The sequence below is a fragment of the Triturus cristatus genome, chromosome 5_2 (genome assembly GCF_964204655.1).
Source record: "Triturus cristatus chromosome 5_2, aTriCri1.1, whole genome shotgun sequence".
Lineage (NCBI taxonomy): Eukaryota > Metazoa > Chordata > Amphibia > Caudata > Salamandridae > Triturus > Triturus cristatus.
This window is the reverse complement of record NC_140588.1, coordinates 54,110,029-54,137,708: the sequence shown is the minus strand read 5'-3', so window position 1 is coordinate 54,137,708 and position 27,680 is coordinate 54,110,029. Positions and strand designations below refer to the sequence as shown.

At 38.3% G+C, this 27,680-nt stretch overlaps 1 protein-coding gene across 1 annotated transcript in view; it reads right to left on the bottom strand.

Annotated features, from left to right (window-relative positions):
• The window catches only part of EPB41L4B (erythrocyte membrane protein band 4.1 like 4B), a 729,970-nt gene that overhangs the window by 30,980 nt on the left and 671,310 nt on the right, over nucleotides 1-27,680 (bottom strand). The window contains exon 14 of the mRNA XM_085606843.1: nucleotides 2,980-3,013. Coding sequence (XP_085462969.1) covers nucleotides 2,980-3,013 — 34 coding nt within the window. The remainder of the gene's footprint in view (nucleotides 1-2,979; nucleotides 3,014-27,680) is intronic.

Below are 27,680 nucleotides of genomic sequence, written 5' to 3'. Positions count from 1 at the left end.
TACCCGGGGCTGCAGGTGCCCCCACGGGCCCCTGCTATTATTTTTTAAGAAATGCCCCCGGGCCCAGCCTACCCAGGGACCTCATTAAAATAAAACACGGGAACCCGCGCTTAATTGTTTTTTAAACAATTTTGGCGGAATTCACGACCCCAGCACGAATTTCGCCGTAATTTATTTTTTAATGAAAAAGTTTTTGGGGCCCTGGGGGTCCTTCTGGGACCCCCTGAGCAGGCCTAGGGAGTCAGGGGGTTTCTATCCTGCCCCCTTCTCTAGTTTTATATCTTGATTTCTCTGTTTTCTGGTGACTCACTTCTACCGAGTCACAAGATGGCTGCCAACACTTGCTGGTTTGGCGTGTTGACAGCCAATTACAATGAAGCTCGTGGCAGCCAATTAGAATGAAGCGCTGGTCGGGAGGGTTTGCGACTCCACCGCTGCCCTAGATATCTAAACTTTTATTTTCTTTATTTCTCAGCAACTACTGAACGGATTTACACCATTTTAAAAAAAAAGGTCTCTTTCTGAACCAAGCACTACCTTTTTGCCAAATATGGGGTAATTCCGTTCAGCAGTTTTGGCTGTAGCCCGTCTCAAAATTTACTATGGAAATTAACATGGAGAAAACGCGTTTTGGGACCCCCCTTGACGAATCACCCCCAAACTTTCAGGATAGGAACTGACCTGGATAGACTTTTTTGGGAGAATTTCACTAAGATTCGTCAAACGACGCCAAAGTTATTAGCAAATCAAAAAATGCTTTTCCTAAGGAAACTAGGTTCTAACTATAACTACTTACTGGAGACCGCCAGTAGGTAATATATATATATATACACACACACCCTAACTTGGATCTTCTAGGGGGAGCCCCTTGAGAATTGAGCTGAGAAACAGGCGGACAACATCATTTTCAGCTATTTAGAGATCATAGGGTCCTCCAGCATTGCAATATGAAAGGTCATACATTGTGCACAGTGTAAATTGTCTGTCACATCATTGTTTGGATTACTTGGAATTCTTATTCTTACTAAAGTCTCGCTTCAGTCTTAACCCAAACAACCTGTTTATCTTCTCACTCCTCCCTAATATTATTTGTAAACTAGGGGCATACATAATGGCAGTTTGTCTATGTACTTCTGCTGGCATTGCAGAGCTCTTAACTTTTTCTCTTGATTCTTTTATTCTCCAGTCCACATGGGTTGCTGATCTCGGCAGTAGCATTTGCAACTTGTCACAACTCAAATGAATTGTCAGATGTGGAGGTAGCCTGTCTTATTTGGAGGGGTGGCCCAGGCCTCTAGGTGACAATGTGCAATCACATTGGGAACAAGACACTGAGCTCTTGAAAAAAACCTCTTTGACGTGTCTCTGTGGGACATTCCTTGTGACTGTTCATTCTAACTACAATAAATCTTCATTTAAGTAAATGAAACAACCATCGAAAAGGCCTCCTAGTGAGGGGGGGGGGCTAAAGAAAAGGAGGCCAGAAAAGCACTGGAAAGTGCAGAAAATGAACTGTTAAAAAATAGAGTCTTGGAACTAAATCTCAAGGAAACAAACCCTTTCCTTTCATTACACTCTCAGTCCCTTCGACATCTGATGCTATTTATGCCACATCGAGTACCACTGAAGGAGCACACGAGTCAATACGCTCCCCTAAACACAAGGGGTGATAAAAGTGCATCAACTACTTCTCCGTCCTATAAATGCCAATATGGAACATACAGTTATTAACAAAAGCAAGACTGTTTACCCTTTCACTTCACCAGGCTGTGATGGAATGGTTCTTCGTGAGCAAAACCAGTGCTCGAAGCTGTTGGAAGGCTAGGAGCTGGAATCCAATCCACTCTGCTCCACTCCAAGTACGGCACCAGGAGAGGGGCGACCTGGTGCTGGGCACATCCTGGGCACCCAGCTGCCAAAGCAAGATGCAGCAAGCTACAGTATACCAGAGTGGGTTCAGGAACAGGAATTGTGGGAGCCTGCAGTGCCTCATCATGCATTACCACAAAGCCTGAGCACAAGTCACCTATTTGCAAGGAGACAGACTACAACCTCATGCACGTTCCAGTTTAACACCCCCTTAGCACTAAAGAAGATATGTGATTTGGGAAAAGTATAAAATGTAAACACTAAGCCCTTTAAGTGTCTCAGTAATGAATCTTGTGTTCCGGCCATACAATTTAATTCATTGAGATAGCATATCAGCTGAGAAAAGGATTTCCTGCGTGTCCCTATTGACTTGTACAGCTTCAAACTTAAAGTCCTCTATCCAAAATCCCAAGCGATTTTAAACTCCCTTCTTCGAACTAAACTTTGAAATGCATTTTTTTACATTTGAGTGAATGTTGCAGATTTTGTCCTATGAGGTTTTCTTTTTTTCCACAAGGAAAAGAAAAATGCTCCTGTGTATAAAAGAATAAGCAACACTTAACAAAATATCTGATTAAAAGGACTAAGACATGCGGAGAATAACTTTCTCCTAGCCACCTTTTAAAACAGTCCTATAGAGAAATCGTTAACAATTTGATTTTCACCAGCATTTTGTCACCACATTATTTCTTCAGAAAAGGAAGAGGTGAATATTTGCAAAAAATGAGGCAGAACACTATCATTTATTATCCACAGCGAACCACCTTTCATTCCCAAATAAATATATTCCATCCTGTGGGTAAAAAATATAGTGGATCTACTGAAGCCACGGACGCTCCCCCTCGGAGCGGAGTTCATAATTTTAGGTTATTTGCATAGTATGAAAATATCTAAAAGTCCAGTTTGTGTAAATTCTCAAGAGGCTGAATACTTATGAACAGGGGGCACACATAGAAAACACCCTGTCCGACCCTTATCATTTAAGGATTATAAAGCGATCACTCTACTAACAACTTTCAAGAAACTTTAGGCCACATATCGTAAAAAAGTGTGCAACTGTAAAAAAACTCAAAACATGGCGCTCATATTTAATTGTAATTATTTTCTTACCTGGTAGTTATGAATGTCTGGATTGTTTTTAGCACTACAAGAAAGAGATAAAAACAATGTTCAATACAATTGTTGGTACATCTGACCAGCTAGACAAATATGTACAATTTGGAAGACTAGCAAAATAAGCAACTGCCTCCTACGTACTTACAAATAAGTATTTATTTCACAAGATATATATGTGATTTAATGCAACTCACAAGAAATATTAGGACAATAGGAGCAATTAGCAATGTCTCCATGTACTAGGGTGTCTATGATTTCACCTTCGAACATCTATTGAGGTGCACCCTAAAAAATGTATTGAAAATCGCAACACCTATTGTAACACCAACAAATCTGTTCTTGTACACCCCAGGCTCCCCTTATGAAGGCTGACCCTTCTTTGCTACACTTTCATACATGGATCCACCTAACATTAAAAGATACATTAAAAGACATATCTGGAAGAGGCTCAGAATTTTACACACAAGTGAACATGAACATTATACTTCTAACTAATATTTTTTGGTAAAATGTCAAGACAATCAATGTAATGTTTTGTGTTTGAAACATTTCAAAGAAGACTTCAAATCAAATTACAAGATAAGTGACAAGCCAAAGCTGTACCAAAATATAAACATATAACTAAGAACTTCAAAAATATGATTTGTTTGGGCAGGTGGATCATTTTAGGATATGATAAATAAATATTTAACAATGACTAAAAACTATTTGCTCATAACAAATCCAAATAATAAAGTATTTATTTATGATCTGGGGTACCCATACCAAAAATTTTCAGAGGTTTCTAGATAATTTTGTTTGACCAGTCCCTTCAATTTAATATGTTTGAGGTATTATTTCAGTTTTCCAATGTGATCAAGAAAACAAACCTAGTAACAAATTTCATGCAGGATTTGCACAGACAGAAACACAAACGTTTGATAGATTCTACTGAAGCTAGCCAAGCTTCTGTATTTTACTTTTGATCTAAATTGCCATTCTGTTAATCAATGGAAATTAGGAAAGGTTTTCAAAAATTGCTAAATAGTAGTTAATTCATGTTTATGCCGCCAAACACAAGACTCACTGCTTATTGAGAAAAACTACTGGTTCAAAAACACTATCTAGTGTTGGAGGCTTTGGTCATTTAGCAGATTAGAGGACCCTCCTAAAAATTTCATCTATTAGGGGCAGCTGGAAAATTTGGTTTTTATTACATGTCGCAGTTTTTTTTAAAGCTTATTCCTACCTTAAGACCAACTTTGCAACCAAGACCCATGATGGCATAAAGCAGCCAACACTGGTTATATTAGAGATCTGAATTACATATCTTTTAATGAACTCAAATAGGTGGATGTGGCTTTCAGAAGTAAAATGCATAGAAAAATCCCAAAAAGCTAGCAAGCTCTCACCATTTGTTTCAGATTCTGAAATTCCTTTGTGCATATGTCTATTCTATCAGGCACTAGCAAACTGTGTTCCTCTCAGCATATTAAATGCTATTTCAAAAGTCATACCAATACAAGAGTAATTTCAAGGTTAAAATTCAAAAACAAATTTATGCTACAACATAGTGTTCTTCTCCACACTTTCTCCATATAGCTTGAAACACAGTAATACACTTTATACACGTGTTCCTACATTTCAGCAATGCATCTTTTCTGGTCTTTACACAAAAACACAAGCAGTAGTACTTTATATTTTTCATTGCCAAGTAATAAAACATTAACATAAAAAGTGAAAAAAATCTCAAAAGGGCCCAGTGCACGGTTACAAATATCAGTGTTTATGTATGCCCCTTTACATTGAAGGATCTTATAGCTGGTATACATAAGTAAAACTTCATATAGCAGGATCTTACAGAGGCTGCCATCATGAAATCAAATTAACTTACTTGAATCTGTAACTTTTTTTATACTGATAAATGGCTCAAAAGAGGGAATTCTTTAACATACATTTTTATTTTCCCTTTCCCACGACCACATTTTTAGGTCTCGGTACTGGACGGAATGCATGCGCTGTCTCGAACTGAGACATGCTGTATCTACATCATGGGCTTCCAGCCCGCCCATACATTTCCAATTTGCTGGCACCATTGTCGCTACATTTTTTTGTCCTCCCCATTTGTTGAGGGCATGCATACGTCATGCCTCTTCCAGTGTTTAGCCCTCCCAGGGAGCACAGCCCAACTACATTTAAATATACACAGTGGCCTTAGTAGGGCATTGTTTCTGGACTACTTTTTATTTTATTTTACGGGGCATTGTTATCACTTTGAATCGAACCCTAAGGTGACCAAATATAGGCTTTTGGTAAAGAAAAGTGGCCTTTATCCCAAACAATCACAGAAAACTTTTTCCGTAGTTGAAGTTCATTGAAAGGTATGCTAGAACATACACAACACATTCGAAAATGTTAACATCGCACAGGCAGCGTCATGCAAAAATGTCTTCACCGTCTAAGAATTCTTAGTTGCTAGTACTGTCAAAAGGTATACAAACCATTTGAAAGAGGGGGTCTTCTTAAGTGGCATATACCTAGAAGGGTAGGTAGGCTTTGGCTTTCATGCCAGCCTAGGTGCATGCATTGCATTCAAATATTCTTCGTTTTGATCAGTGCAGAGATGCCACATATGAGAGTTTGGGGAGATGGAGATGCCGGGGGGTGACAACTCCATCGAAAGGCATAACAACAGGGCAGACTTGTAATGGATAGTTGTGTTGTGTGCAGATTTAGATTCCGTATACGAGTTTCCTGATTTATGCCCATATATAGGTACAATTCACATTGCCCTTATTTGAACATAGAAATCCGGCCCTTATTTAGACACTGTCCGTACAAACCAAATACAGGCATGGCCACCTACATCCGTCCATTCATGTCACAACGGCTTCTTGGAAAACCAGACCCTTAAGCCTTTAGGAATTTCCCTCGGCTTGAATATTGATTTCTCCAAGAACTTATAAAGTATGCATGAACATCTATTCCTTAGGGCTTCATTCATGACGTTCCTCTGCCCGACTTTTACATTAATAGTGCCATTCCTAGATACCTTCAAGTTATAAATATACCAGCATTTGCCTTGGCAAATTGCAGTTCCCGGAGGATTCGATCCAACCCAGACTACGCGGTTTGCCACAGCAAGTTCGGAAGGAGATCCAGTTCCAGCCTGATGCACTGACCTGACGCTGCCATCCTCCTCGCAGAGAATCCAGCTCCAGTGCTCTCTGACTTCCCTTGCGGGGGTTAGACTATCGAGTCCAGAAAAGAGATTCCAACCTCTCTCATTCTCAGGTATGGAGCTAACTAGAAATTAGAGGAACATTTGGCAACTCTTGGCTAAACTAAAATATAGCTAGCTATACTTTAGAAACAGCACCTACTTCAAACCTCGTACTGCACTTAGGTTAGGTACACTGGGGGAGAACAATTTAGAAGCATCAGATGAGTATTACATTTTAGCATTATGTTATTTATGTATGTATTTTTATTAATATATGTCATAGCTACAAACCATGCTATTCAGTATTATTTTATCTTACTGCTAACCTCGTACATAGTGCACATCGCAGTCTGTCTTACGATTGTAGCAGTTCATATCTCAAGCATGAGAAATAAGACTCTTCAATAAACCCTTTTATTGAAACGTCCGTCTCTCTATTTCTGTGCAACTCTGTAGAAACGAAGCATGCACGATTGAGTGAAACTTATCTATTGTTGCCATGATTCTGAGACTGTTCCGATTCTAAAGGGAAAAAGTTGTCATGCTTATGCGGTTGTCAGAGACTAAACCCTTCTTGTATATTCGAGAAGTTTCTTGTGACCTCTGAGTTAGCTGGCACACACAAGTAATTAATTTTAATATACTCGATAGACATACTGACCTTAGTCCTATGTCAAATCTATAGTGTATGTTATCCCAATGCGCTGAGCCTATCAGGGATACAGGAACTACACTACAGTGGCCTTCCGTACATTTGCCATCCCTTTAAAACATAGTTGAAGAGATTAATTTGCATATGTTAAGGTTACAGTATGAAACCAGCCCAAACATTTCCAAATAGGCCAGCCACTTTAAAAAGCCACTAGGGTTGGAAAAACGTTTTGCAGAGCAGTAATTGTAGGAGGGTACTTACTGCAGCATACTCATCCCATGTGGCAGATTTTCTTCCACACAATGTAAGGTCAGGGTTATCGCAAAGCTAAATCAATTCAAAGGGCTGGTGGTTCCCTATTGCGTTTGTTCCAGACACAATGAGACTCTCCCCTTCGGACAAAAATCAAAGTGTGTAATTTAATTCTAATATTTCTGCAAGCACCAGCAACTCAATTAGCACTACTGCGGGAATTCAACTGCTCAATACTCGAAAATATGCTTTGACCTCCTTTTTAGGTCTCGGCTCGAGACAGCGCACCTGCAATGTCTCGAACCGAGACATGCTGTATCTACATCGTTGGCTTACATAGGCTTCCCATTTGCCGCCACCATTGATGCTTCATTTTTATCCTCCCGATTTATCAAGGGTATCGATGTGTCATGCCTTTTCTGGTGTTTAGCCCTCACCGAGCGCACCGCCACACTACATTTTAACATGCTCAGAGGGCATGGTTTCTGGACTACTTTTTTATTTTTTGGGACAGTGTTCTCACTTCCAATCAGGCCCTATACAATGTAACACGCTACCCATGTACACAAGTGCTTCAGCGACGCACACGGGTAGTAAGTGCTTTACATGTTGCTATGTAAAGACAACACGGTCTGCAGGTTGGAGCTCTGCACGGTGATGACGAACAACTGCGTCTTTGTGCTCTATTCTGCAGTATGGTGATACACAGAGGCATCGGAGCAGAATGACATTACTGCATTACACTGCGCACCTCTTAACTAGCAGTTTGGGAAATTTGAGGCGCGTCTGTTTTTTGTGTGCCTGTTTTCGGTCTAGAAAAAGAGCCGCCCCCATTTATTACCTCAGTACAACAACCTACTTCACCACCTCCACTTTCTATGAGATTTAGACCCCTCCCCCCCGGGGTTTGTGATAGGAACAAGTTTAATTCTGCTTCAAGCTGCCTGAAAGAGCGTCATTGGTTACAAGTTTAGTTCTGCTTCAAGCTGCCTGAAAGAGCGTCATTGGTTGCTCATGAGACAAAGAGCCAAGTTTAAACTACTAAGCTATGCGCATAGGTCCCTTCCTAAATCGTGACCTAGAATCCTGCAGGACAAACTGGAATTCTATGTCCCCCCATGAGACCTTAGGTCAGGCAATCACGCCCTAGCCAAAACTTAACGCATAAAAAAAGCTAAAGCTGGAGGTCGCTCTTTTTCCCATTTGGCGGCTACTCACTCGAACAAACTACCATTGGAGCTTTGAACCATTGACGAATACATGAAGTTTAGAAAAAAGCTGAAAACGTGGTTTCTCAGAGCTTAAGCTATGATGCTTCACAGGCTATGGGTCAATTCCTGATGGTTTATGTCCTATGCCACTATATCACCCTTAAGCAGATTTTCGTCTAGTCTAGCACAGTGATATCCCTTGGGATGAGTGTTGCACTTTATAAATACCAATGTCAAACTCCACTGCCCCTACTGTCTTGCACACACATCCCTTCCATGAATGTTTCACACAGGGTGCCCTCATTACTCACAACCAGACAGACTCAACCATCCACTCTCCATACTCGTCCTCATGAGAGTGAGTGGCAGCAATCCCTCCTGCAGAACACCTGTGCATCTAGACAGAAGTAGGACTACAGGACTAAACATCCTGACACCCCTCCTGCTTATACTACACAAGCTGCTCCAGCTTTGATGACTGCTGAAATTCGTTCTAATACCACACCCATATTGGAGATCACATAAACAAATGCTGCAGATAACTATATACTATTGTTGTCATACAATGCCTAATGCTGGTCAAAATCTTCAACAATTAATATATTATTTTTCTATTACTATGTATTTCATTGATAATGGTAACCCTTAATAGGAAAAACAGTATGAGAGAAGTCAAACTGCTTTATGCACTCAAAAGTACGCATTTCATAGACTGCATTTCTGTGTGGACTTCCATAGAAAATGTATTTCTATTTAATCCTATGCAACCTATACCATTGACAACGCCAATAGCTTGGAGCTCCAACACTGCCAAGACCTATTGGCTGTGCCAATGCTGCTATTTTTATTACCTTGCATGATTCACTAGTACAAGAACTGAGGCCGTACCACAGGGCATACAAGCCAATATTTACTAATGTGCCTTTACTATGTTTGACCCATAGTAATGAGATCACATGATCCTATTTCGCTAGGACCAATTAAATGGATTGATTCAACTTTGCAGCATCATTGGAGCAAATGCTCTAAAACCCCCTAAGGAGGCAGAAAAAAGACCAGGGCCCACTTTTACACTGAAAGCAGAAAGCACATTCCCATAATTGCATACAATGGTCTCTTCTTTTTTAGGACTAGACTTTGAGACACCTTTAGTTGTCTCGCCCGATGTTTTGTTTTTAATTAGTAATATACAAAGGCTTACAGGCATTTGGTCCAGCAGTCTTCAACCACTGTATTATTACACGGTAATTCATACATTGATTTCACCCATAACAGCATACAACATTGGGCAAAAAGTCAGACAACTTCAGCAACTTGCTCCCCTGTGTGAGAATTCAGACATATTGCTTATTAACATTTCCCAGAAATAGTCCCCTCGGGTTCCAGGGCTGGTGGAACAAAGCGTGCTAACATTCACAAATACATTTTTAGTTTTTAAGCTATTTTCTTGTGATTTGCGATGGGCTGCGGCTTCACAACACTACAGACCTGACCCCTTGCTGCAATATGCAGTATCCCACATCTGACACAGGCAACTGTAGCTGTGGCATTTTTTTTTAAATGCCCATCAACTTTGTTAATTGTAAAGAATGCAAAACCCGTGTGTATGTGGAAACTGGGGTCCATTTTGAAATGGTAGAAAAATCTATGTGAACTAAATCTGCGCCTGGAGCCTCGCCCTCCTTCTGTTATGGCTCTATACAGGTACTGTACAGTCAGCACCTGTTTCTATACCTTAAAGATCATCAGAAAGGTGTTACCCTTTATCCCACCTGAATTGCATCGGTCTACCATCATTGCACTTATCACCTCCCGGCTTGATTACTGCAATGCTTTATACAATGATATACAGTAAGAGCTGTACCACATGCAGACAAACTATTTAACTGAGACAATGTCAGACAGCAAGATACTATGACATTTTACTTTTTCTTTTTTTAAAGACAATGTCAATACAGTCCATGAATTCTAGTTTTTTTCCTTTATTTTGTTGCGTTTCAATTCATAAAAGACATCAGCCAATGCGTTTCGTCCATTTACAATTGGACTTCTTCAGGGCTGTAGGTTAAAATAAATTACATATATAGTGTAAAGCGAACTGTACAGTGTTGAAAATACACACATACATACACACACATTTAACAAATATATACATATATACACGTGTTTAAAAAAAGGAATCTCTAACGTTTAGAAACAGTATCTACATCTGTGTCCAACTGTATTCCTTCTTATTACAAAGTTAATGCTTGACAAGTTTTTTTGCAAATCCAGACACATCCCATTAAATATATATATATAAACATATTAATGCACATTAAATTGGTGTATCACCACCTGAGCATATCATTGCCCCATGATCTCATAACTAAACACCCATAGCTAGAATTATATATATCAAATTTGATCAAAGACTATCACCATTCAAATTGTATAAAACCAATTGAAAAAGATGTTTTGAGTAAATATAAAGTGTAAAAGAAGAATGAAAAAAACAATGAAAAAAACAATAGTATCCAGGCTCGGTCATGCAGGTGTCTCAGGCAAATGTGAGGTCATGAAAGAATTAGAATGATCATGCCAGTATGAGCAATACACACAAAGCGTCACAGGCCCTCCGCCACATGGGCCTGTTTAGAGACTAATACGGGTCACATAGTGCGATGTGACCCGGAGAGAGACAATAGGAGCCGCCAGTAACACCCCGTGTATCCAGGTGAATAACTTGTGTAATGAGACATACCAGTAAGTGCGTCAAACGCCTATGTCAATTCAAAAATAGGCTGCACCAGAGTTCCCGGCACAGTTCACGATTGTGTGCCGAAATGAGGCTTCTGCATAGGGAGAGGAAAGTGGATTTTAAAGATATAATCCATAAATGATCATTGGTAATTGTACCAAAAGTAAAGGTGCATTACCTAAAGTATGAGGTTAGTACCTGTAATGGAATGTGTAGATTGGCAATCCTACATGTGAAGAATCAATACCAGGAAGTTCCCATGTGGTGGAGGGCCTATCACGCTTTGAGTGTATTGCTCATACTGGCATAATCATTCTTGTTCTTTCTTGACCTCACATTTGCCTGGGACACCTGCATGACAGCCTGGATACTATTGTTTTTTTGGTTCTTTTTTTTATTCTTCTTTTACACTTTATATTTACTCAAAAAATCTTTTTCCATTGGATTTATACGATTTGAATGGTGATAGTCTTTGGATCAAATTTGATATGTCTAGCTATGGATGTTTAGTTATGAGATCATGGAGCAATGATATGTCCAGGTGGTGATACACCAATTTAATGTACATTAATATGTTCATATATATTTAATGGGATGTGTCTGGATTTGCAAAACAACTTGTCAAGCATTAACTTTGTAATAAGAAGGAATGCAGTTGGACACAGATGTAGATACTGTTTCTAAACGTTAGAGATTAATTTTTATTTAAACACGTGTATATATGTATATATCTGTTAAATGTGTGTGTATGTATGTGTGTATTGTCAACACTGTACTGTTCGCTGTACACTATTTATGTAATTTATTTTAACCTACAGCTCTGAAGAAGTCCAATTGTAAAGGGACAAAACGCGTTGGCTAATGTCTTTTATTAACTGAAACGCAACAAAATAAAGGAAGAAACTACAATTCATGCACTTTATTGACATTGTCTTAAAAAAAAAAAAAAGGAAAACGTCATGGTATCTTGCTGTCAGCCATTGTCTCAGTTAAATTGTTTGTCTGCATGTGGTGCAGCTCTTACTGTATATCATTGTTTTATATTCCTTGTTGAAGGGGGGCATCACTGGGCAGGGGGTGCATGTGGAGACTTACACACAGATACATTATCTTTGTCATAAATGGCATAGGTGACCAACGATTGGGTGCTGCGATTAATCTTTGGCCCACTGCCCACATCTCTAGTAATTGCAATGCTTTATACCTCAACATCAATGCGACTTCTCTGAACAAGCTTCAGGTTGTTCAAAACGCAGCAGCAAGGCTGATCCTGAACATTCCTAAGCAAATATCTACCAGGGAGAGGATTTGCACCCTGCACTGGCTTCCCATTAAGTAACATATCTCCTTCAAGGTTCTGAGCACGGTATACAAAGCGTGCATAGCGAAGGCTCGCTGCAGCGGAAAACGATGTTCCAATGGTATACCCCCAGGACAGTCCTGACATCCTCCTCCCAGAAAAAATGGCTCTCTCCTAGATACTGCAGGGCCAGGTGCGGCGGTCGCTCATTCTCGGTAGCAGCTGCCAAACTTTGGAATTCCCTGCCTTCCCCCATTTCCAAAGCAGACTCTTCCGGCTTTTAGAATGCTGCTACAAATATGGCTTTTCTCATCCTAGTTGGCTGACTTACGCTACTCCCCTCACCTTCATCTACTTAGCGCCTTGACATCCTCGGGTATAAGTGCGCTTTACAAATTGTATCCTATCCTATTGCTAACTTAGTTTCTTCTAATTCTACTGAAGCAAAATCCTGCTGGGAGGGGTTTGGTGTGAGTCCTAACATCACATACCCATTGGGATATATAGAGATCAACCTTTCTTCCATGTAGATTGGAAACATTTAAAAGCCAGCCCTCAATTCTTATGTGGCATTCAGGAGACTTTCCAAATTCATTCAAGCCTTTGGCTATTGGGACGCCTTAGCATAATGGTGCAACTTAAAGGAAAGGTGTTATGTAAACCAGTCCATTTCTTTTAGGACCTACATTTGCCAAATTTCCTGAACTCTGTCTACAACTAATTTTCCCTTGTCCCCGAGTGTTTAAGTCCACAATTTTGAATCTTTGTGCTATATATTTCAATCTTTCAGTTGTTAAGGGCACACTATAGGCGACACCCCCTTATACTGCAGATCATTAACCGTATAATTTAGTTGCAATGAAATAGTCAGTAATACATCTCTGCTTTTGTGTAACCGTAGCAATGATAAGGCAAGTAATTTTAAGGCAAATGGTCACAAAGGGAGGTGAAGATGTACTTGTGTTTCCTTATCATGGAATGCTCCTTCTGCAAAAAGGAGCAAAATTTCACTTTTACTTGGCAAAATTCCCAGGGGATCCAACACTACAAAACTAGTGTCATTTGGTTGGGCAATGCTGTTAATATTAATAAAGAACACATTATGACAATGGTAAACAACAAAAACAAGCCAAATGGATTTCAATTTTAGGACTATCGAAACATAACTATAGCTGATAAAATGACTGTGCTTAGATATGTCAACTCGCACATGTTTCATCCTGTTGCATGCATCCCTTCCACTTATATCAGTCATACATTTTAGTGGGCTACTGCTAATCCATGTCAATGTGTTGCAGGTGCGTTTGTGTTTAATTTTTTTTAATTAAATGTACGTTTATCATACAATAAACACTATATAAAAAATAACACCGAACTGTAAAGAATGAAATAAAATGCAATTACAAGGAAAATATAAAGCATCAGTTTACATCCAAGTATGAGACTATAACAATAAATATCAGAATAAAGAAAGAAAGAAGAAAAAAGGACTATAGTGAAAGTATAATAAGTGAGAACTATAATACATGTTTTAAATTGAGGTACAAGCAGTCATATTTGAATCTAAGCTAGACCACATTTTAAGTCTTGAAGTAGAAGATTCATTAGGAGCATGTCAAAATGAGGATTTCTCATGTCTTAAAAATATAATCCATTCCCACTAAATATAACCAATAGCAACTTAGCATCTTTTCAATTCAAAGTAATTGATTTAGGTGCAGTAGAAATAAGGTAATCCAGAAGTTTACAATCCATAGAAGCGAATACAGGACATTTGTAAAATAAATGTTGTAAATCTCCAGTCATGGTATTACAATGCCAACAGTTCGGTGTATCTAAAAGTTTAGCTTTAAATAGTTTATCCAGAGACCTGAAGCATTGGTATGGCAAATAAGTTTTAGTTTGTATGAGTGGCCGAGAAATAACCAGCAGTGTTGATCTCTAAATATCCTCCCATGATACATTTGAGAGCTGAATATTTATGTATGGCGACCATTTCTGGGTAAAAAGTGCAAAAGAGGAAATGGGAGTAGAAAGTTTTTTATACACTTTAGAGGCTATTGGTCCTGTAATACTAAATATACTAATACAAAACTGCATATTATAAAGTTGAGTCATAGGTAACGATTGAGGATATGTATTAAGAATGGTGTTACAGAGTAACACACATTAAGGAAATTCAGATAAAGGTAAATTATATTTGGCTTTAAGGTCATTAAATGAATAAAACATATTTCCTTGACATATATCAGCAACATGGTGTATGGTTCTGGATTTTGGGACTAAACTAAAGCAAATATTTCTTAGTAGACGCAATGGCTATAGAAGATTTTTCATTAAGGATGAGACAGCAATCTTAGAAGCCGCAATAATGGACGATCGTTTGCCAAATGAACTATTGGCCATGGTAAGGAATGCAGCTAGTGGATATGGTGGTAGTATATTTTCCTCCAAAGCCAGCTATTTAGGAGAGATATTAGGGAACCATAACGAATATTGTGCCACAAGAAATGATACATGATATCTCTTAAAATCCAGAAGACCAACCCCTCTCTAACATTTGGGTACTTGAAACATTTTGAGAATAATGCGTGCAGGCTTGTTGTTCCAAATAAACTTAGTAAATAATTTATAAAGTTTTACAAAAAAAGTAGAAGGAAGAGAACGGGGTAACATGGACAGCAAATGAAGGATTTGCGGAGTTATAGACATTTTAAGTGCCTCGATAGGTCCCCACCAATTTACATGAAGAGTGGACCATCTATCCAGTTGCTCTTTGGTACTGGTTAGTATTGCAAAACAATTGGTTTCAACTGTACTTTTAATCAAATCAGTAAATGTTATGCCTAAATATTTGAGTGTCTTTAGAGACCATATTAGATCAGTATTTGCCAACATTGTGGAATTACAAAGAATATTTAGGAGGAATAACTGTTTTATTAATATTCAAGGAGTATCCAGAAACTGCAGCATACTTATAAATAATATTGAGAATAATAGGTATGGAGGCAAGAGGATCATTAACATATAATAAAACATCATCAGCATATGCAGCAACATTTATAGTGCTAATCTTCAAAACAACACCTGTATATTTGTCAGTAATGCCGAGAGAGCACAAGAGGGGTTCTATGGCAAAAAGAAATAAAGGTGATAGTGGGCATCCTTGACATGTAACTCAATATAAGGAATGGAGAAGAACAAGCACCATTAACAAATAGAAGCTGAGGGGGCTGAGTATAGTGCTTTAACCATGTTGAGGAATGTGGGACCAAACTGAAAAACTTCCAAAGTATTAAATAAAAATTGCCAGTTTACTTTATCAAATGCCTTCTCCGCATCCAAGGCCAATACACCAACTGGACAATTAACATCCTTAGCAAGAGATAGGACATGACAAAGTAAGCAAGTGTTATGAGATGACAACCTACCGTTCATAAAGCCAGTCTGGTCAGGTTGAATGCTTGAGGAAAGGAGGGATGATAGTCTATTAAGTATATATTTTACAATCCCGATTAAAGATATGGGACGATAATTTGAAACTAAAGTAGGATCCTTATTTGGTTTAGGGAGGACAATGATAGTGGCTTCATTAAAAGAGCCACCCATCATGGAAGTGTGCAAAATTTCCGTAAATAGGTAAAGTAGAATAGGAGATAGTTGGTCTTGGAAACATTTGTAAAATTCAGCCGGTATACGATCTGAACCAGGTGCTTTATTGGGGTTTAATGCTTTGATATCTGTTATTTCTTGAATATTAATAGGGTCTTCTAAAGCTAGTCTATCAGTGTCAGAAATGTCAGGTAATTAACAAGTTTTGATGAAGTCACTGACGACTTCATTTTGAACAGCGAGAGGTTCATGATATAAAGAGGTAAAAAAGGATAAAAACTCTCTCAATATCTCTCCAACACCTGTCAGCATAGTACCATTACTTGTTTTGATTGCAGGAATTTGAATTTTATCATGAATAATGCATATATAGATAACTAAAAGTCAGCCAGATTTGTTGGAGTTAAAATCAAAGTTTGATTTTTCTTTCGAAATAAATATCCCTGCTCTTTTACTAAGTATACAATTATATTCATAGCTATACTTCTGAACTTGGCACTTATATTGCGGGTTTTGAGATGAAATGGAGTCTTTACAGTTTTTCTAGATTAGAAAGGTGAGCATAGAATTTTTGTCATCACTCATAATAGAAATTGTGACTCCTCGAATATAAGCTTTAAAGGCATCCCAGTGGATAAGTTTGGAGGTATCACGTGAGTCAATATGCAAAAAATACTCAGTAATGGTATTGGCAAGTTTTTTTAGAATCAATTGGCTTAAGAACTATATCAGAGCATTCTCTATTTTTTATTGGAAATGAGAATCAGAGAGAGATAAGAAAAAGGAGATTAGAGCATGATCAGAAATTGTGATAGGGTGTAAAACAGATTAATCATGTGGCATAGATCATGTGAAGTCAAAAGGTAATCAATTCTAGAGAAAGAAGAATGGGCTTTAGAATAAAAAGTACATTCTTTGTCTGTACGGTGTGCTAATCTCCAGAAATCAACCAACTTAGGGGCCAATTCCGAATCCGGTCGGAAGGGTTTCGACCAACGGTCGGAGCCCTTCCCACCGAATCGGATAATGTCGGCCGGATTCCTTTCCGACCGAGCCATTCCGATGGGCTCGGTCGGAAAGAAATCAGACATGGATTTCCGGATTGTGGACGACAGGCTCGGAGAGCCCGTCCGCTGTCCGGAAATCTCCCAGTACTCCCCCGGCCGCCTCTTTGCGACCGAGGGAGTACGATGGCAGCTTTTCACTGCCTTTTCGTGACGGTTTTTCCGTCGGAAACTGTCTTTGGGGGCCCCCAAGGGTGCGAGGCTGCCGAATGGCAGCCTGGGGGCACCTATGGTGCCCCTCTGTGGATCCCTGCACCCGGTGGCAGGCACCTTGGGGTGCCACCCACAGGGTGCAGGGAGGAACTGCACCCCTGCCTTCAAGGATGCAGGCATGCATTCTGCTTGGAATGCATGCCTGCATTGTCTTGAATACGAGTGCGACCGAACCCTGTCGCATCGTACTAGCAGGGCCATAACAGACTACAGCAGGTCGGTCGATTATGGCTCCTGACTGATGTCGGACGGACCGGAGTCCGTCCGACATCGGAATCAGCCCCTTAGTAGTAGATAAAAATGATTTCAAAAGAAAAAAAAGATTTGTTAGCTCAAAATTTAAATGTTGAGGAACGGTCCAACAATGGATCTCGAATGAGATTAAAATCACCACCCACAATAAGGGACGTGTTACCTAATTTTAGTCTTTCAGTAAAAACATACGATCAGAAAGAAGGATCATCTAATGTCGGGGCATATATATTGACAACGTTTAAGATATGATTGTCGATATAAACTTGAACATAAACATATCTGCCATCAGAGTCATGATGGTGAGTTAATAGTTGTATTTGTGCCTTACGGGAGAAAAGTATAGCCACACCATTTTAACGTTTTGCAGCATGGGATGAAACTATATTTCCCACCCATCCCTTAGACATAGTATGTAACATTTTATCATCTACATGTGTTTCTTGCAAAAAACAAATATCTGCATTAAACATTTTAAAATATCCTTTTAACAGGATGCCTCAAGCCTTTAACACTTACAGAAACAACTCACTTATGTGGTATAGCCTTCACAAGTTGTGAAGGGCAGAAAAATAGATAGAAAGAGAAAGAAAAAGGAAAGTAGCCCATATAAAAAAGACAAAACAAGACATACAACTTATATAGAGGTCGACCTCCAAGACCTCATATCAAGTATAACAGTAGAGACGGAGGTACAAAGCAAGAGTAGCCACCTTGTATGCACCTGCTATAAAAACAGAATAACATACATTAATAAGGGGAATAGACATTAGCCAGCAAAACCGGAAGGTTGAGAGTCCATGAGAATAAGGTGATGCTGGTCCAAAAATTGTATCAAATTTGAAGGTGAGTAGAACGACTTGGAAACCTCATTCTTCCAAATGCGCATAACAGAACGGTCAAGGAGGCCATACTTGTATCCAGCTTCTCGGAGACGCGGTCAAAAATCCGAAAATTGCAGTCGTATTTGAACTGTCTCTTTGGCAAAGTCCTGATGTATAAAAACTTTATTTCCTTCTATCAAAAGAGTTGAGTTCTCTCACGCAGATTTCCTAATGAGAAGGAGATGATGAGGTCTCAAAACTTTAAATATTATTTGTCGTGGTTTAACCTGATGGGGTTTCTGAATAGAGGGGATTCTATCAGCTTTATGAATTTCAAACCGTTCTGGAAATTTGATGTTTAAAAGTTTGGGCAATAGATTTTCTAAGAAAAGACGACAGCTCTGTCCCTCAACTCCCCCTGCAACATTAAATATATGTAAATTGTACTGCCTATTCCTGTTTTACAAATCTAGTAACTATCTTTGGAGAGAAGTAACATGAGGAATAAGTGGAGTAATTTGTAATAGCGTTGGTATTGTCACAGATCTTAATCTTTTTGTCTGCTACTTTCATAGATAGGGAGGCTATGTTTTTCTGAATAATTTTGATATCTGAGCATATGGTGTCATTATTTGCATGGGTAGCTTAAATTTCCTCCAAGATACTTGATAATGAGGTTTCTTGTGAATCTATAGCTTTAGACTTCGCAGGTGGTGGAGAAAAGAGCTTGCTTCTGTTTATTTGAATAATATGACACCGATTTGAAATCCATGTTGTAATTCTGAGAGAAGTTAAATAGTAATAAATGAATGAAAAGCTGAAATGGCAGACAGTATTCAAAACCTTGAAGTATGTTATGGTTATGTTGTTGATATATCAATTTTAGCTGGAGAAAAAGGAGCTTAAATAAAGTTTTAGTGTTATACAACTTAAAATTTAGGATGAGAATGTTTCAGGCATGCCAAGTTTAAAACAAATCCCTTTAAGGGGTCAGCAAGCAGCTGAGGAAGGGAGGTGCTGAGAAGGAAATGCCCGCCTCCCCAGCAGTTGTCACAGAGCCCTGCAGATGGAAGGAGCTTCACCTGAGGTGAAAGGAAAGAAGCCTACCGCACTTCACTCATCTTCTGAAATTGCCCCAAATACATCCTGCAGCTTCCACGGGGGACAAGAAGGGCCGGTCTCAAAGGCAGCTGACAGAAACTCCCCTATCCACGGTAATACATCAAAGAGCAGGTGAGTGAGAAGCTGAAGTCGCGGCAGCCATCTTGCGTTGTGCGCGCTGCAGTCTCCCGTTGCAGGTGCATTTGAATTATACCAAGAGAGTCAGTGGTAAACAAGATATAGATATGTGTATATATATATATATATTCACTGAAAAAACCATGGGTTTCACACACGTTATAGTTAGGAATTAGCATTTAAAAAACCTTGCAAATTCAGTGAAAAAACCATGGGTTTCACACACGTTATAGTTAGGAATTAGCATTTAAAAAACCTTGCAAATTCAGTGAAAAAACCATAGGTTTCACACACGTTCTAGTTAGCGGACATTTTACTCATAAAAAAACCAATGAAATTCCCCCGTTATAGTTAGTTAAGCTAACTATAACTCGCGCACCCGCAATCCACTGCTGATGACGTAACATATTACATCACTCATGACATGGTCAGTGACATCACTCATGACATCACTGATGACATCATCCAGTGAATGTGTGTTTTTCTGAAAATTAAATATGTTTTATATATGTATATCTCAAGGTCGATGGAAGAATAAATGGGTATATAAGTGTCTAAAAGGATGATTTGTTTTTGAAAAATTGATTGTGTAACTGACTGATTAAGTGTATCTTAGTGAATACATGGCTTACTGAGTAATGTTTAAATATGTAATTATCTGTATCAGTCTCTCACTTTGTGTATAAGTGTCTGCATGGGTTGGTGAGTAGCTACATGGGTGTTTATATAGGATATTAGGTTGTTTTTTCAGTATCAGTGCGAGTGTCTGCATGGTTTGGTGGGGGTATTACGTAGTGCATAGGTGCATGAATGATTGACTCTCTGGTTGTATGTGTTGAAGACAGTATGTGTGCATGTCTGTATGGGTGGATGAGTGTGTGTATGGGTGTGTTAGTGAGTGAATGACTGTCTCAATAGTGTCTTTATGAGTTTCTAAATATGTTTTAAAGAAGTATATTTGACTATTGGTGTATATAAGTGAGTATATGTGAGAGTGAGAGATTGAAACAGTTCCTGTATGAATAAGTATGTGTTTTTATAAGTGATTATTTAAAAGAGTAAGTATGTGTAAGTTTCCGTAGAAGTAAGTGTGGTGGTGTGTGTATAACTGTATATGCAAGTAAATGTATGTTTGATTCTTTATTAGCATGAGTGACTATGTGTGTGAGTAACTCTATGGATGAGTGGCATTGTGTAACAGGATGTATAGGTGTATGAGTACATATGATGAGTGAGTACACGTATGAGTGACTGTACAGGACTGTTGGTGAATGAGTGGATGTGTATGTGGATCTTAGAATTACTGAAGAGGTTGTTGTAACTGGTATTGGTATGTCCATTTTTTTGAAAATTTCAGTCTCTATTTTTGAATGTTTGTATCAAAGGTTATATTAGGGTGAGAGGAGGTCTACCACTCTGTCACAAGGATGATGTCATCAGTGATGTCATTTGAGATGTCATCAGTGATGTCATGAGTGATGTCACTGACCATGTCATGAGTGATGTAATATGTTACGTCATCAGCAGTGGATTGCGGGTGCGCGAGTTATAGTTAGCTTAACTAACTATAACGGGGGAATTTCATTGGTTTTTTATGAGTAAAATGTCCGCTAACTATAACGTGTGTGAAACCTATGGTTTTTTTCACTGAATTTGCAAGGTTTTTTAAATGCTAATTCCTAACTATAACGTGTGTGAAACCCATGGTTTTTTCACTGAATTTGCAAGGTTTTTTAAATGCTAATTCCTAACTATAACGTGTGTGAAACCCATGGTTTTTTCAGTGAATTTGTATGGTTTTTTAAATGCTAATTCTTACCTATAACATGTGTGATTCCCATGGTTTTTTCATTGTTTTTGTATGGATTTTTTAATACAAATTCTTATATTTAACGTGTTTTTTTTTTTATTTGTAAGCTTTTTTACTTTTTTTTTTTTTTTACTTTATATTCTCTTAAAACACTATGCTTAATTTTTAAAAATTCTGCATTATATTATTTTTCTCATTTTTTTTTAACAAACAGGTAAGATATATTACTATAACAGTTTTTTTTTTTTAAGTGCACGTACGGTAAGCTTACGGTAAGCGTACGGTTTGCGTAATGTTCGTAATATTTCTACTCTTTTTGCGTATGGTTACGCAATTTACGTAGCCGTGCGTACTGCGTACGTGGCGCGTAAGCGTGTACGCTACACGCGCACGTTACGCGTAAGTGTTGGGGCGTGCCCGTTATGCGCATGCGCGCGAGCGCGTGTCTTTTTTACGCGCATGCGTACTTTTACCGTAAGCGCTCCGTAAGCGCACCGTAAGCGTAACGTACGCGCACGGTGGGTCATGTGATCAAGAAACAAAACTTTTGATTGGTTCAAAGTAGTTTCAGTTCTAGAACTCTCCTACACCACACCCATTCCCCTCATTTCTGCTTGTGATCCCTTAGGAGAAGGAGCTGACTTGTCTTTGGGATACGATGGCAGACCAGCACTCTTCTGCTGAGAGTGAGGCTAGCAGCACCACCATCAGGCAGAGAAAGAGGAAACAGAAGAGCTCTTTTATATGGGAGTATTTTACTTTTCCTGAGGGCGAGAAAAAAGTCAATGCTGCTTTGGTGACTTGCAAGCTGTGCCAGCGTGTACTTTCGAGAGGTAATCCCAACAAGAAGTATTCCTTCGGGAATCACACTATGTTGAGACACCTTGAGGATGTACATCCTAGGACACATGCACGACATACTAGAGGCAACCCTTCAGTAAGTCGAGCAAGCACATCCACAGCAGCTCAGCCGAGTCCTTCTTCGGAAGCTCAGCAGAGCCCTTCATCTGTGGGGGCAGATTCACCTCTTTCTGGTCCTGTGGAAACTAACCATCGGTTTGCGAGGGTTACTATGCGGTGCTCATTTTGCCATGGTCTAATTGTTCATAGGGAGACCAGTCTTCCCCTCATTAACAACAAAATAGACCAGCACATTTGTCCTACCAGCTAATGTTCCCATTCTTCCTTTCCTCTGTCCCTGCATTAACACAACGGCTCTTTTAAGAGCCAACCTTAACTCTCAACTTTTTTTTTATTTTTTCTTTAAAACTTTTTTTTTTTTTTTACCGTAGGCGGCAAGCGTATTTTTTTTTTTTTTTTTTTTTAAACAATAAAAAACAATTACCACATTACAAGGTCCTTGAGGGATTAATAACTAAATACTGAAAATCTGTTTGAGGAGAAGTGGAAGAAAGGGACCATCTAATTTCTGACTTACCTGACCCACCCAAAAATTTAATTATCATTTTAAATTTAACTGAAATTGCTTGTAAAAATGGTTTTATTTTTCGAAAATTTTCTTTCTCAATCTGAAAAAAAAGAAAAAAGTATTAATATTTAATAAATCATTTTATAATACAGTACACGTATTTACATATTTTCCAAAAACAATTTGCCTTTTTTTTGCTGTTTTCAGAATATATTGCATTTCACTATAAATCGTGAAAGCAATTGCATTCATCACTTAACAGCGGGCAAAAAAAAAATAACAATCTCAAAGATTGTTTTAAAAAAGCCCAGAATCTCTTCTCACTAAAACATAACATTATAGAAATGCAAAATATTCAAAAAAAAATATCATCTAATAACAATAACTATTTCTTTAAAATACCGTCTGACAATTTTGTTTCAGAAGCATAATCACAAAAATAATATATCTCAAATAACTCCACAATACATCTGGTTACATTTCCTTTAGGCCAAATGGTAATTTTAAAATTCTTTTTTGATTAAATTTCCAATGGTAATCTAATAAAATTCCAAAATTTAAATTGTACAGATGTTACCGATTCTCTCTAAAATTTTGGTTTCCGAAAGATTAATTAGTAATTAAATAAGTCCACAATACAATTGGTTACCTTTCCTTATGGCCAAATGGTAATTTTAAAAATCTTTTTTGATTAAATTTCCAATGGTAATCCAATAAAATTCCAAAATTTAAATTGTACAGATGTTACCGATTCTCTCCAAATTTTTGGTTTCTGAAAGATTCATTAGGAATTAAATAAGTCCACAATACAATTGGTTACCTTTCCTTTAGGCCAAATGGTAATTTAAAAAATCTTTTTATTTGAAAATTCCAATGGACATTATACTTACTAAAATGTGTGCTAGATCCTCGAGTACTTGGATAAAAGAAGGATATCCTTAGTGCAGATACGATGGATGTGCGACAATTGGTAAACTTTCTTAAGTATACGCGGAAGATGGCCTCTTGGGTCGGTACTTCTTTGTCACGGACTCGTCTTTGACGCTACGAGAGGCGTCGGTGCAATCCAGGAGAGACGTCTATTGACCGGGCAAAGAAGTACCGACCCAAGAGGCCATCTTCCGCGTATACTTAAGTTTACCAATTGTCGCACATCCATCGTATCTGCACTAAGGATATCCTTCTTTTATCCAAGTACTCGAGGATCTAGCGCACATTTTAGTAAGTATAATGTCATGCAGTCTAGCATACTGCCGTCGCTTTCTTCAACACGATGTCTGACTAGTGAAATTTAATCTCTCATACCTATCAGAAATCGTGCTTTGCCCCTGCTACAACAGAAGCCACGTGTCATATCGTTCCAGTTGAAATCTGTAGAACGCGATATCTATACGATTTTTTATGAGTTCCCTACTCTGTACAAGTCTGAAAACACTGTACGTTAGTCGGGCGAGGTCCTGATGAAGGTGGTTCATTTCTTGACATCCCACCGAAACGCGCGTAGACCACGTGCGCCCAGACCTATCTAGGTTATTTCCACCATAACCAACTATTGAAGAAGTTCTGACAATCTGATACTTCCTATACCCACAAAGTATAAGTGTGCTGTATGAATGAGAGTATAATTGAGCAATGAGTGTGGACTTGTTTGTTGATCATTGTCTGAGTAGGGCTTTGTTGTCTCACAGATTTCAGTGAAATATTTGTGTATATGTTTACAGGAATGGAAAATGATTTATTCAAAGTAAGAAAATAATGAAGATTGATACATAACAAAAATGATATTGTGAAATGAATAAAAAGAATATATTTTTATAAAAAACAAAAAGTTTCAGTAAAAATGATTTAACATGCAAAATATTTAGGTCTATAATCATTGGTCAACCCATGCTTTGATTAAATCTATCACAAAAGAAATATAGGTCACAGAGGAGTTTCTTTATATATTATTGTTGATTTCCCCTCTTACTCCTAGACCTTAATCACTTTAGAGGTGGTCCCTTCATTTACAAGAAGATCTTTCAGAATACTTCCATATTCTTCATCGTTTGCTTGCCTCATATTAGTAGTAAGTTCCTTGTACTCAAAGAAGGACCAAATATTTGCATTACCAATGCTTCCCAATGACTTTTTTGTGTCTTCATGTGTCACAGTATTAAACACTGGTTGTCCTTTAACTGGAGTAAGCTGTAGAAGAGACCCAAAAACTATGACATGTTTTCCACCAAATAACACATCATAGTCTGTCCTTAGAATTTGCTGCATTCTTAAATGCACAAAGGCAAGCATTAAGTTTGATACCATGCTCACCTCATCAATAATGAGAACTTGCATCTTCTTCAATACTCTTGAAACTTCCAAGCATGCTTCTCCAGTTAGCTTGTGGTATTGTATTTTGTTCTCATGCTCCACTGGTAACATTAGCAAACGATGTAAGGTGATTCCTTTTATGTTATATGCTGCTAACCCAGTTGGAGCAGTAACCACACAAGACAAAGTTGAATCCGTTTTTTGCTGTAGGTAGCTTCTGATGACTTTTATTAAGAAACTGTTTCCAGTTCCAGCTTGTCCGCTTACATACATCCTGATTGGTTGAAATGATGTGCATGAGCACTCTTTTTTTTCATGTAGTAATCCGTGATCAATTTTGTTTCTGATCTCTTCATAAATTTGTTGCTGCTCTTCATTCAGTTGTCTTTCCAAATTTGGTAAGTCTATAAATTCTTCTTGAGCTTGATTCATAGCCGTTTCCACTTCAGTCATAGCTATTGCAGCTTCATTTTCAACGATAGGTTGTCCTAGGGGATCTTGACTGAGTGTTCCAGAACTTTGGCTGTCTTGAGAACTGTCTCTAGCTACTTCAGCTGCAATTGTAGTTTCCTGCTCAATTTCTTCATTTAACATTTGCACATAATTTGTGAAAGTACTGCATTCTATGCTGTCTTTGCAAGCATTAAAGGAATCTTCATAGCTTTGATATTCTCCCAGTAGTTCGTCCTCTGTACGCCATGGTTTAAACAGCTGTAAAAGAGCCAAGTAGTAAAATTCCTTTTTGTCAGTAGTGTCGCAACTCAGCTTCCTGTGATTTATCAAACTTCCTTTTGTTTGCTTCACCAAACATCCTTCCTCACCAATGACTTTATATTTTCCATTGTTGATGTCTTCTGTGGCTTTCCGTGAATAAATGTAGTTCTGCAGCACTTCATAGAGACACATGTTCTCTAGATGAAGACTTCTCTTGGGATAATATGTGTCCAACATGTTTGATTTCAAAATATCTGTACTTTCTGGGTCAGTCTCGGCCAAATATTCAATTTCTCCAACAGATTTCAGTACCCGATTTCTCATTGCTGCAAGGCCTAAACTTGCCCAAATTATTCTTCGTGATTTCGAGTAGAGACTTGCAGAAGATAACCTATCTGAACATTCGTAGGATCCAATTTCTCGATGTGATAACATCTTTAAACTGAAACTGTACAGCTTCTTACTGACAGTCTTCTCGTGAGAAATCTCTTCCCACATTTCTTTCAATTCAGTTTTTTCTGATTTAGTAATGTAAGACGTTACATATCGAGCAACAGCAATGTAATTGTCAGCTACATACTGTATATCCATGTTAGCATTCCACATGGATAAAATGACTGGGTTGTAGTCATTTATATTTTTTGATTCTTCTTTTCTTTTAAGGTTGTAGGTATTCTTAGGTGATTTTCTTGTAATAGTATGTCTCACAGATGACATAAAACTGTTTACTCTTCCATTTGAAAGAACAGGTCTAGGAAATCCAAATCGACATTTAGTGTAGTATTTATCTTTGCTCTTGTATTTCCGTCGACAGTATTTTCCACACCGATGACTTTGGAAACGTAAAACTTGCTCCTTTAACTTTTTCTCTTCTGTGCTTTTTGGTATAGCACATGTTGCATATTCTTCAATGAAAGATCACACTGCTTCATCAGTATCTGTTCCAAACTTTGGGGCATCCTTGATCCACAACAGCATATGAATATGAGGAGCACCTCTTGCCTGGTACTCTTTTCTCCAAAAGAAATCTACTACTTCTCCAAGAGGTGGATTTTTTTTATTGCAGATGAAGGACATCATAGCCTCAAATCTATGATTGAAATATCTGCAAACATTAACCGGCTCCAATGAGCACAGTTCTCCTGCTGTCTTGTATTCGATGTTTTTAATGTTTGAATTTGCCTCTCGTAGAAAATCCAGTAAATCATCCCAAGCGTACTCAGCACAGCTTAGGGTAAGGAACCATGTTGGTTTTCCTAAATTCCGTAACATGCATTTTAATTCACCATGGCGTCGGTACCAATATTCATTTGTCCCACGCTGACAAGCCATCAGATTGATCAGTTGTGTTTCCAAATGATCATCTCGGTGCTGCACTTTCTCCATAAAATCCTTAGCAGACACATTTTGTAAATGTACTCCACTTTTTAAAATGTGATTTACTGCATATGATAATGCAGACAAGTCGCTTTCAAATAAAAGATGGAACAAATAAGGAATACTTTGTCGAAATCTTGGATCTTCTGCATATAGTCTTGTAGTTCGATACTCAGAAGCTGGAATCTGTTCTGGACGTTCATCGTATCGTCCTCCTTTTCCTGTAGGAAACAGCTGGGGAAAACATCGAGCTTCCAAGCTCTCCTCCCATACACTCACAGGAGTTCCTTTTGCTTTCTTCATCTGAAACAGATCAATATTGTCTCCCATAACTTCTTTTGAATGAAGAGGATGTATGCTAAAATGTTCATAAATTTCTTCTTCCTTTGACTTGTCCACTTTTTCAATTTGTCCAGTTGGTGTTTCTGTGTCTTCTTGTAAATCTTCTTCTTCTTCTTCTTCTATATAAATTGATTCATACCATTTGTTATTCC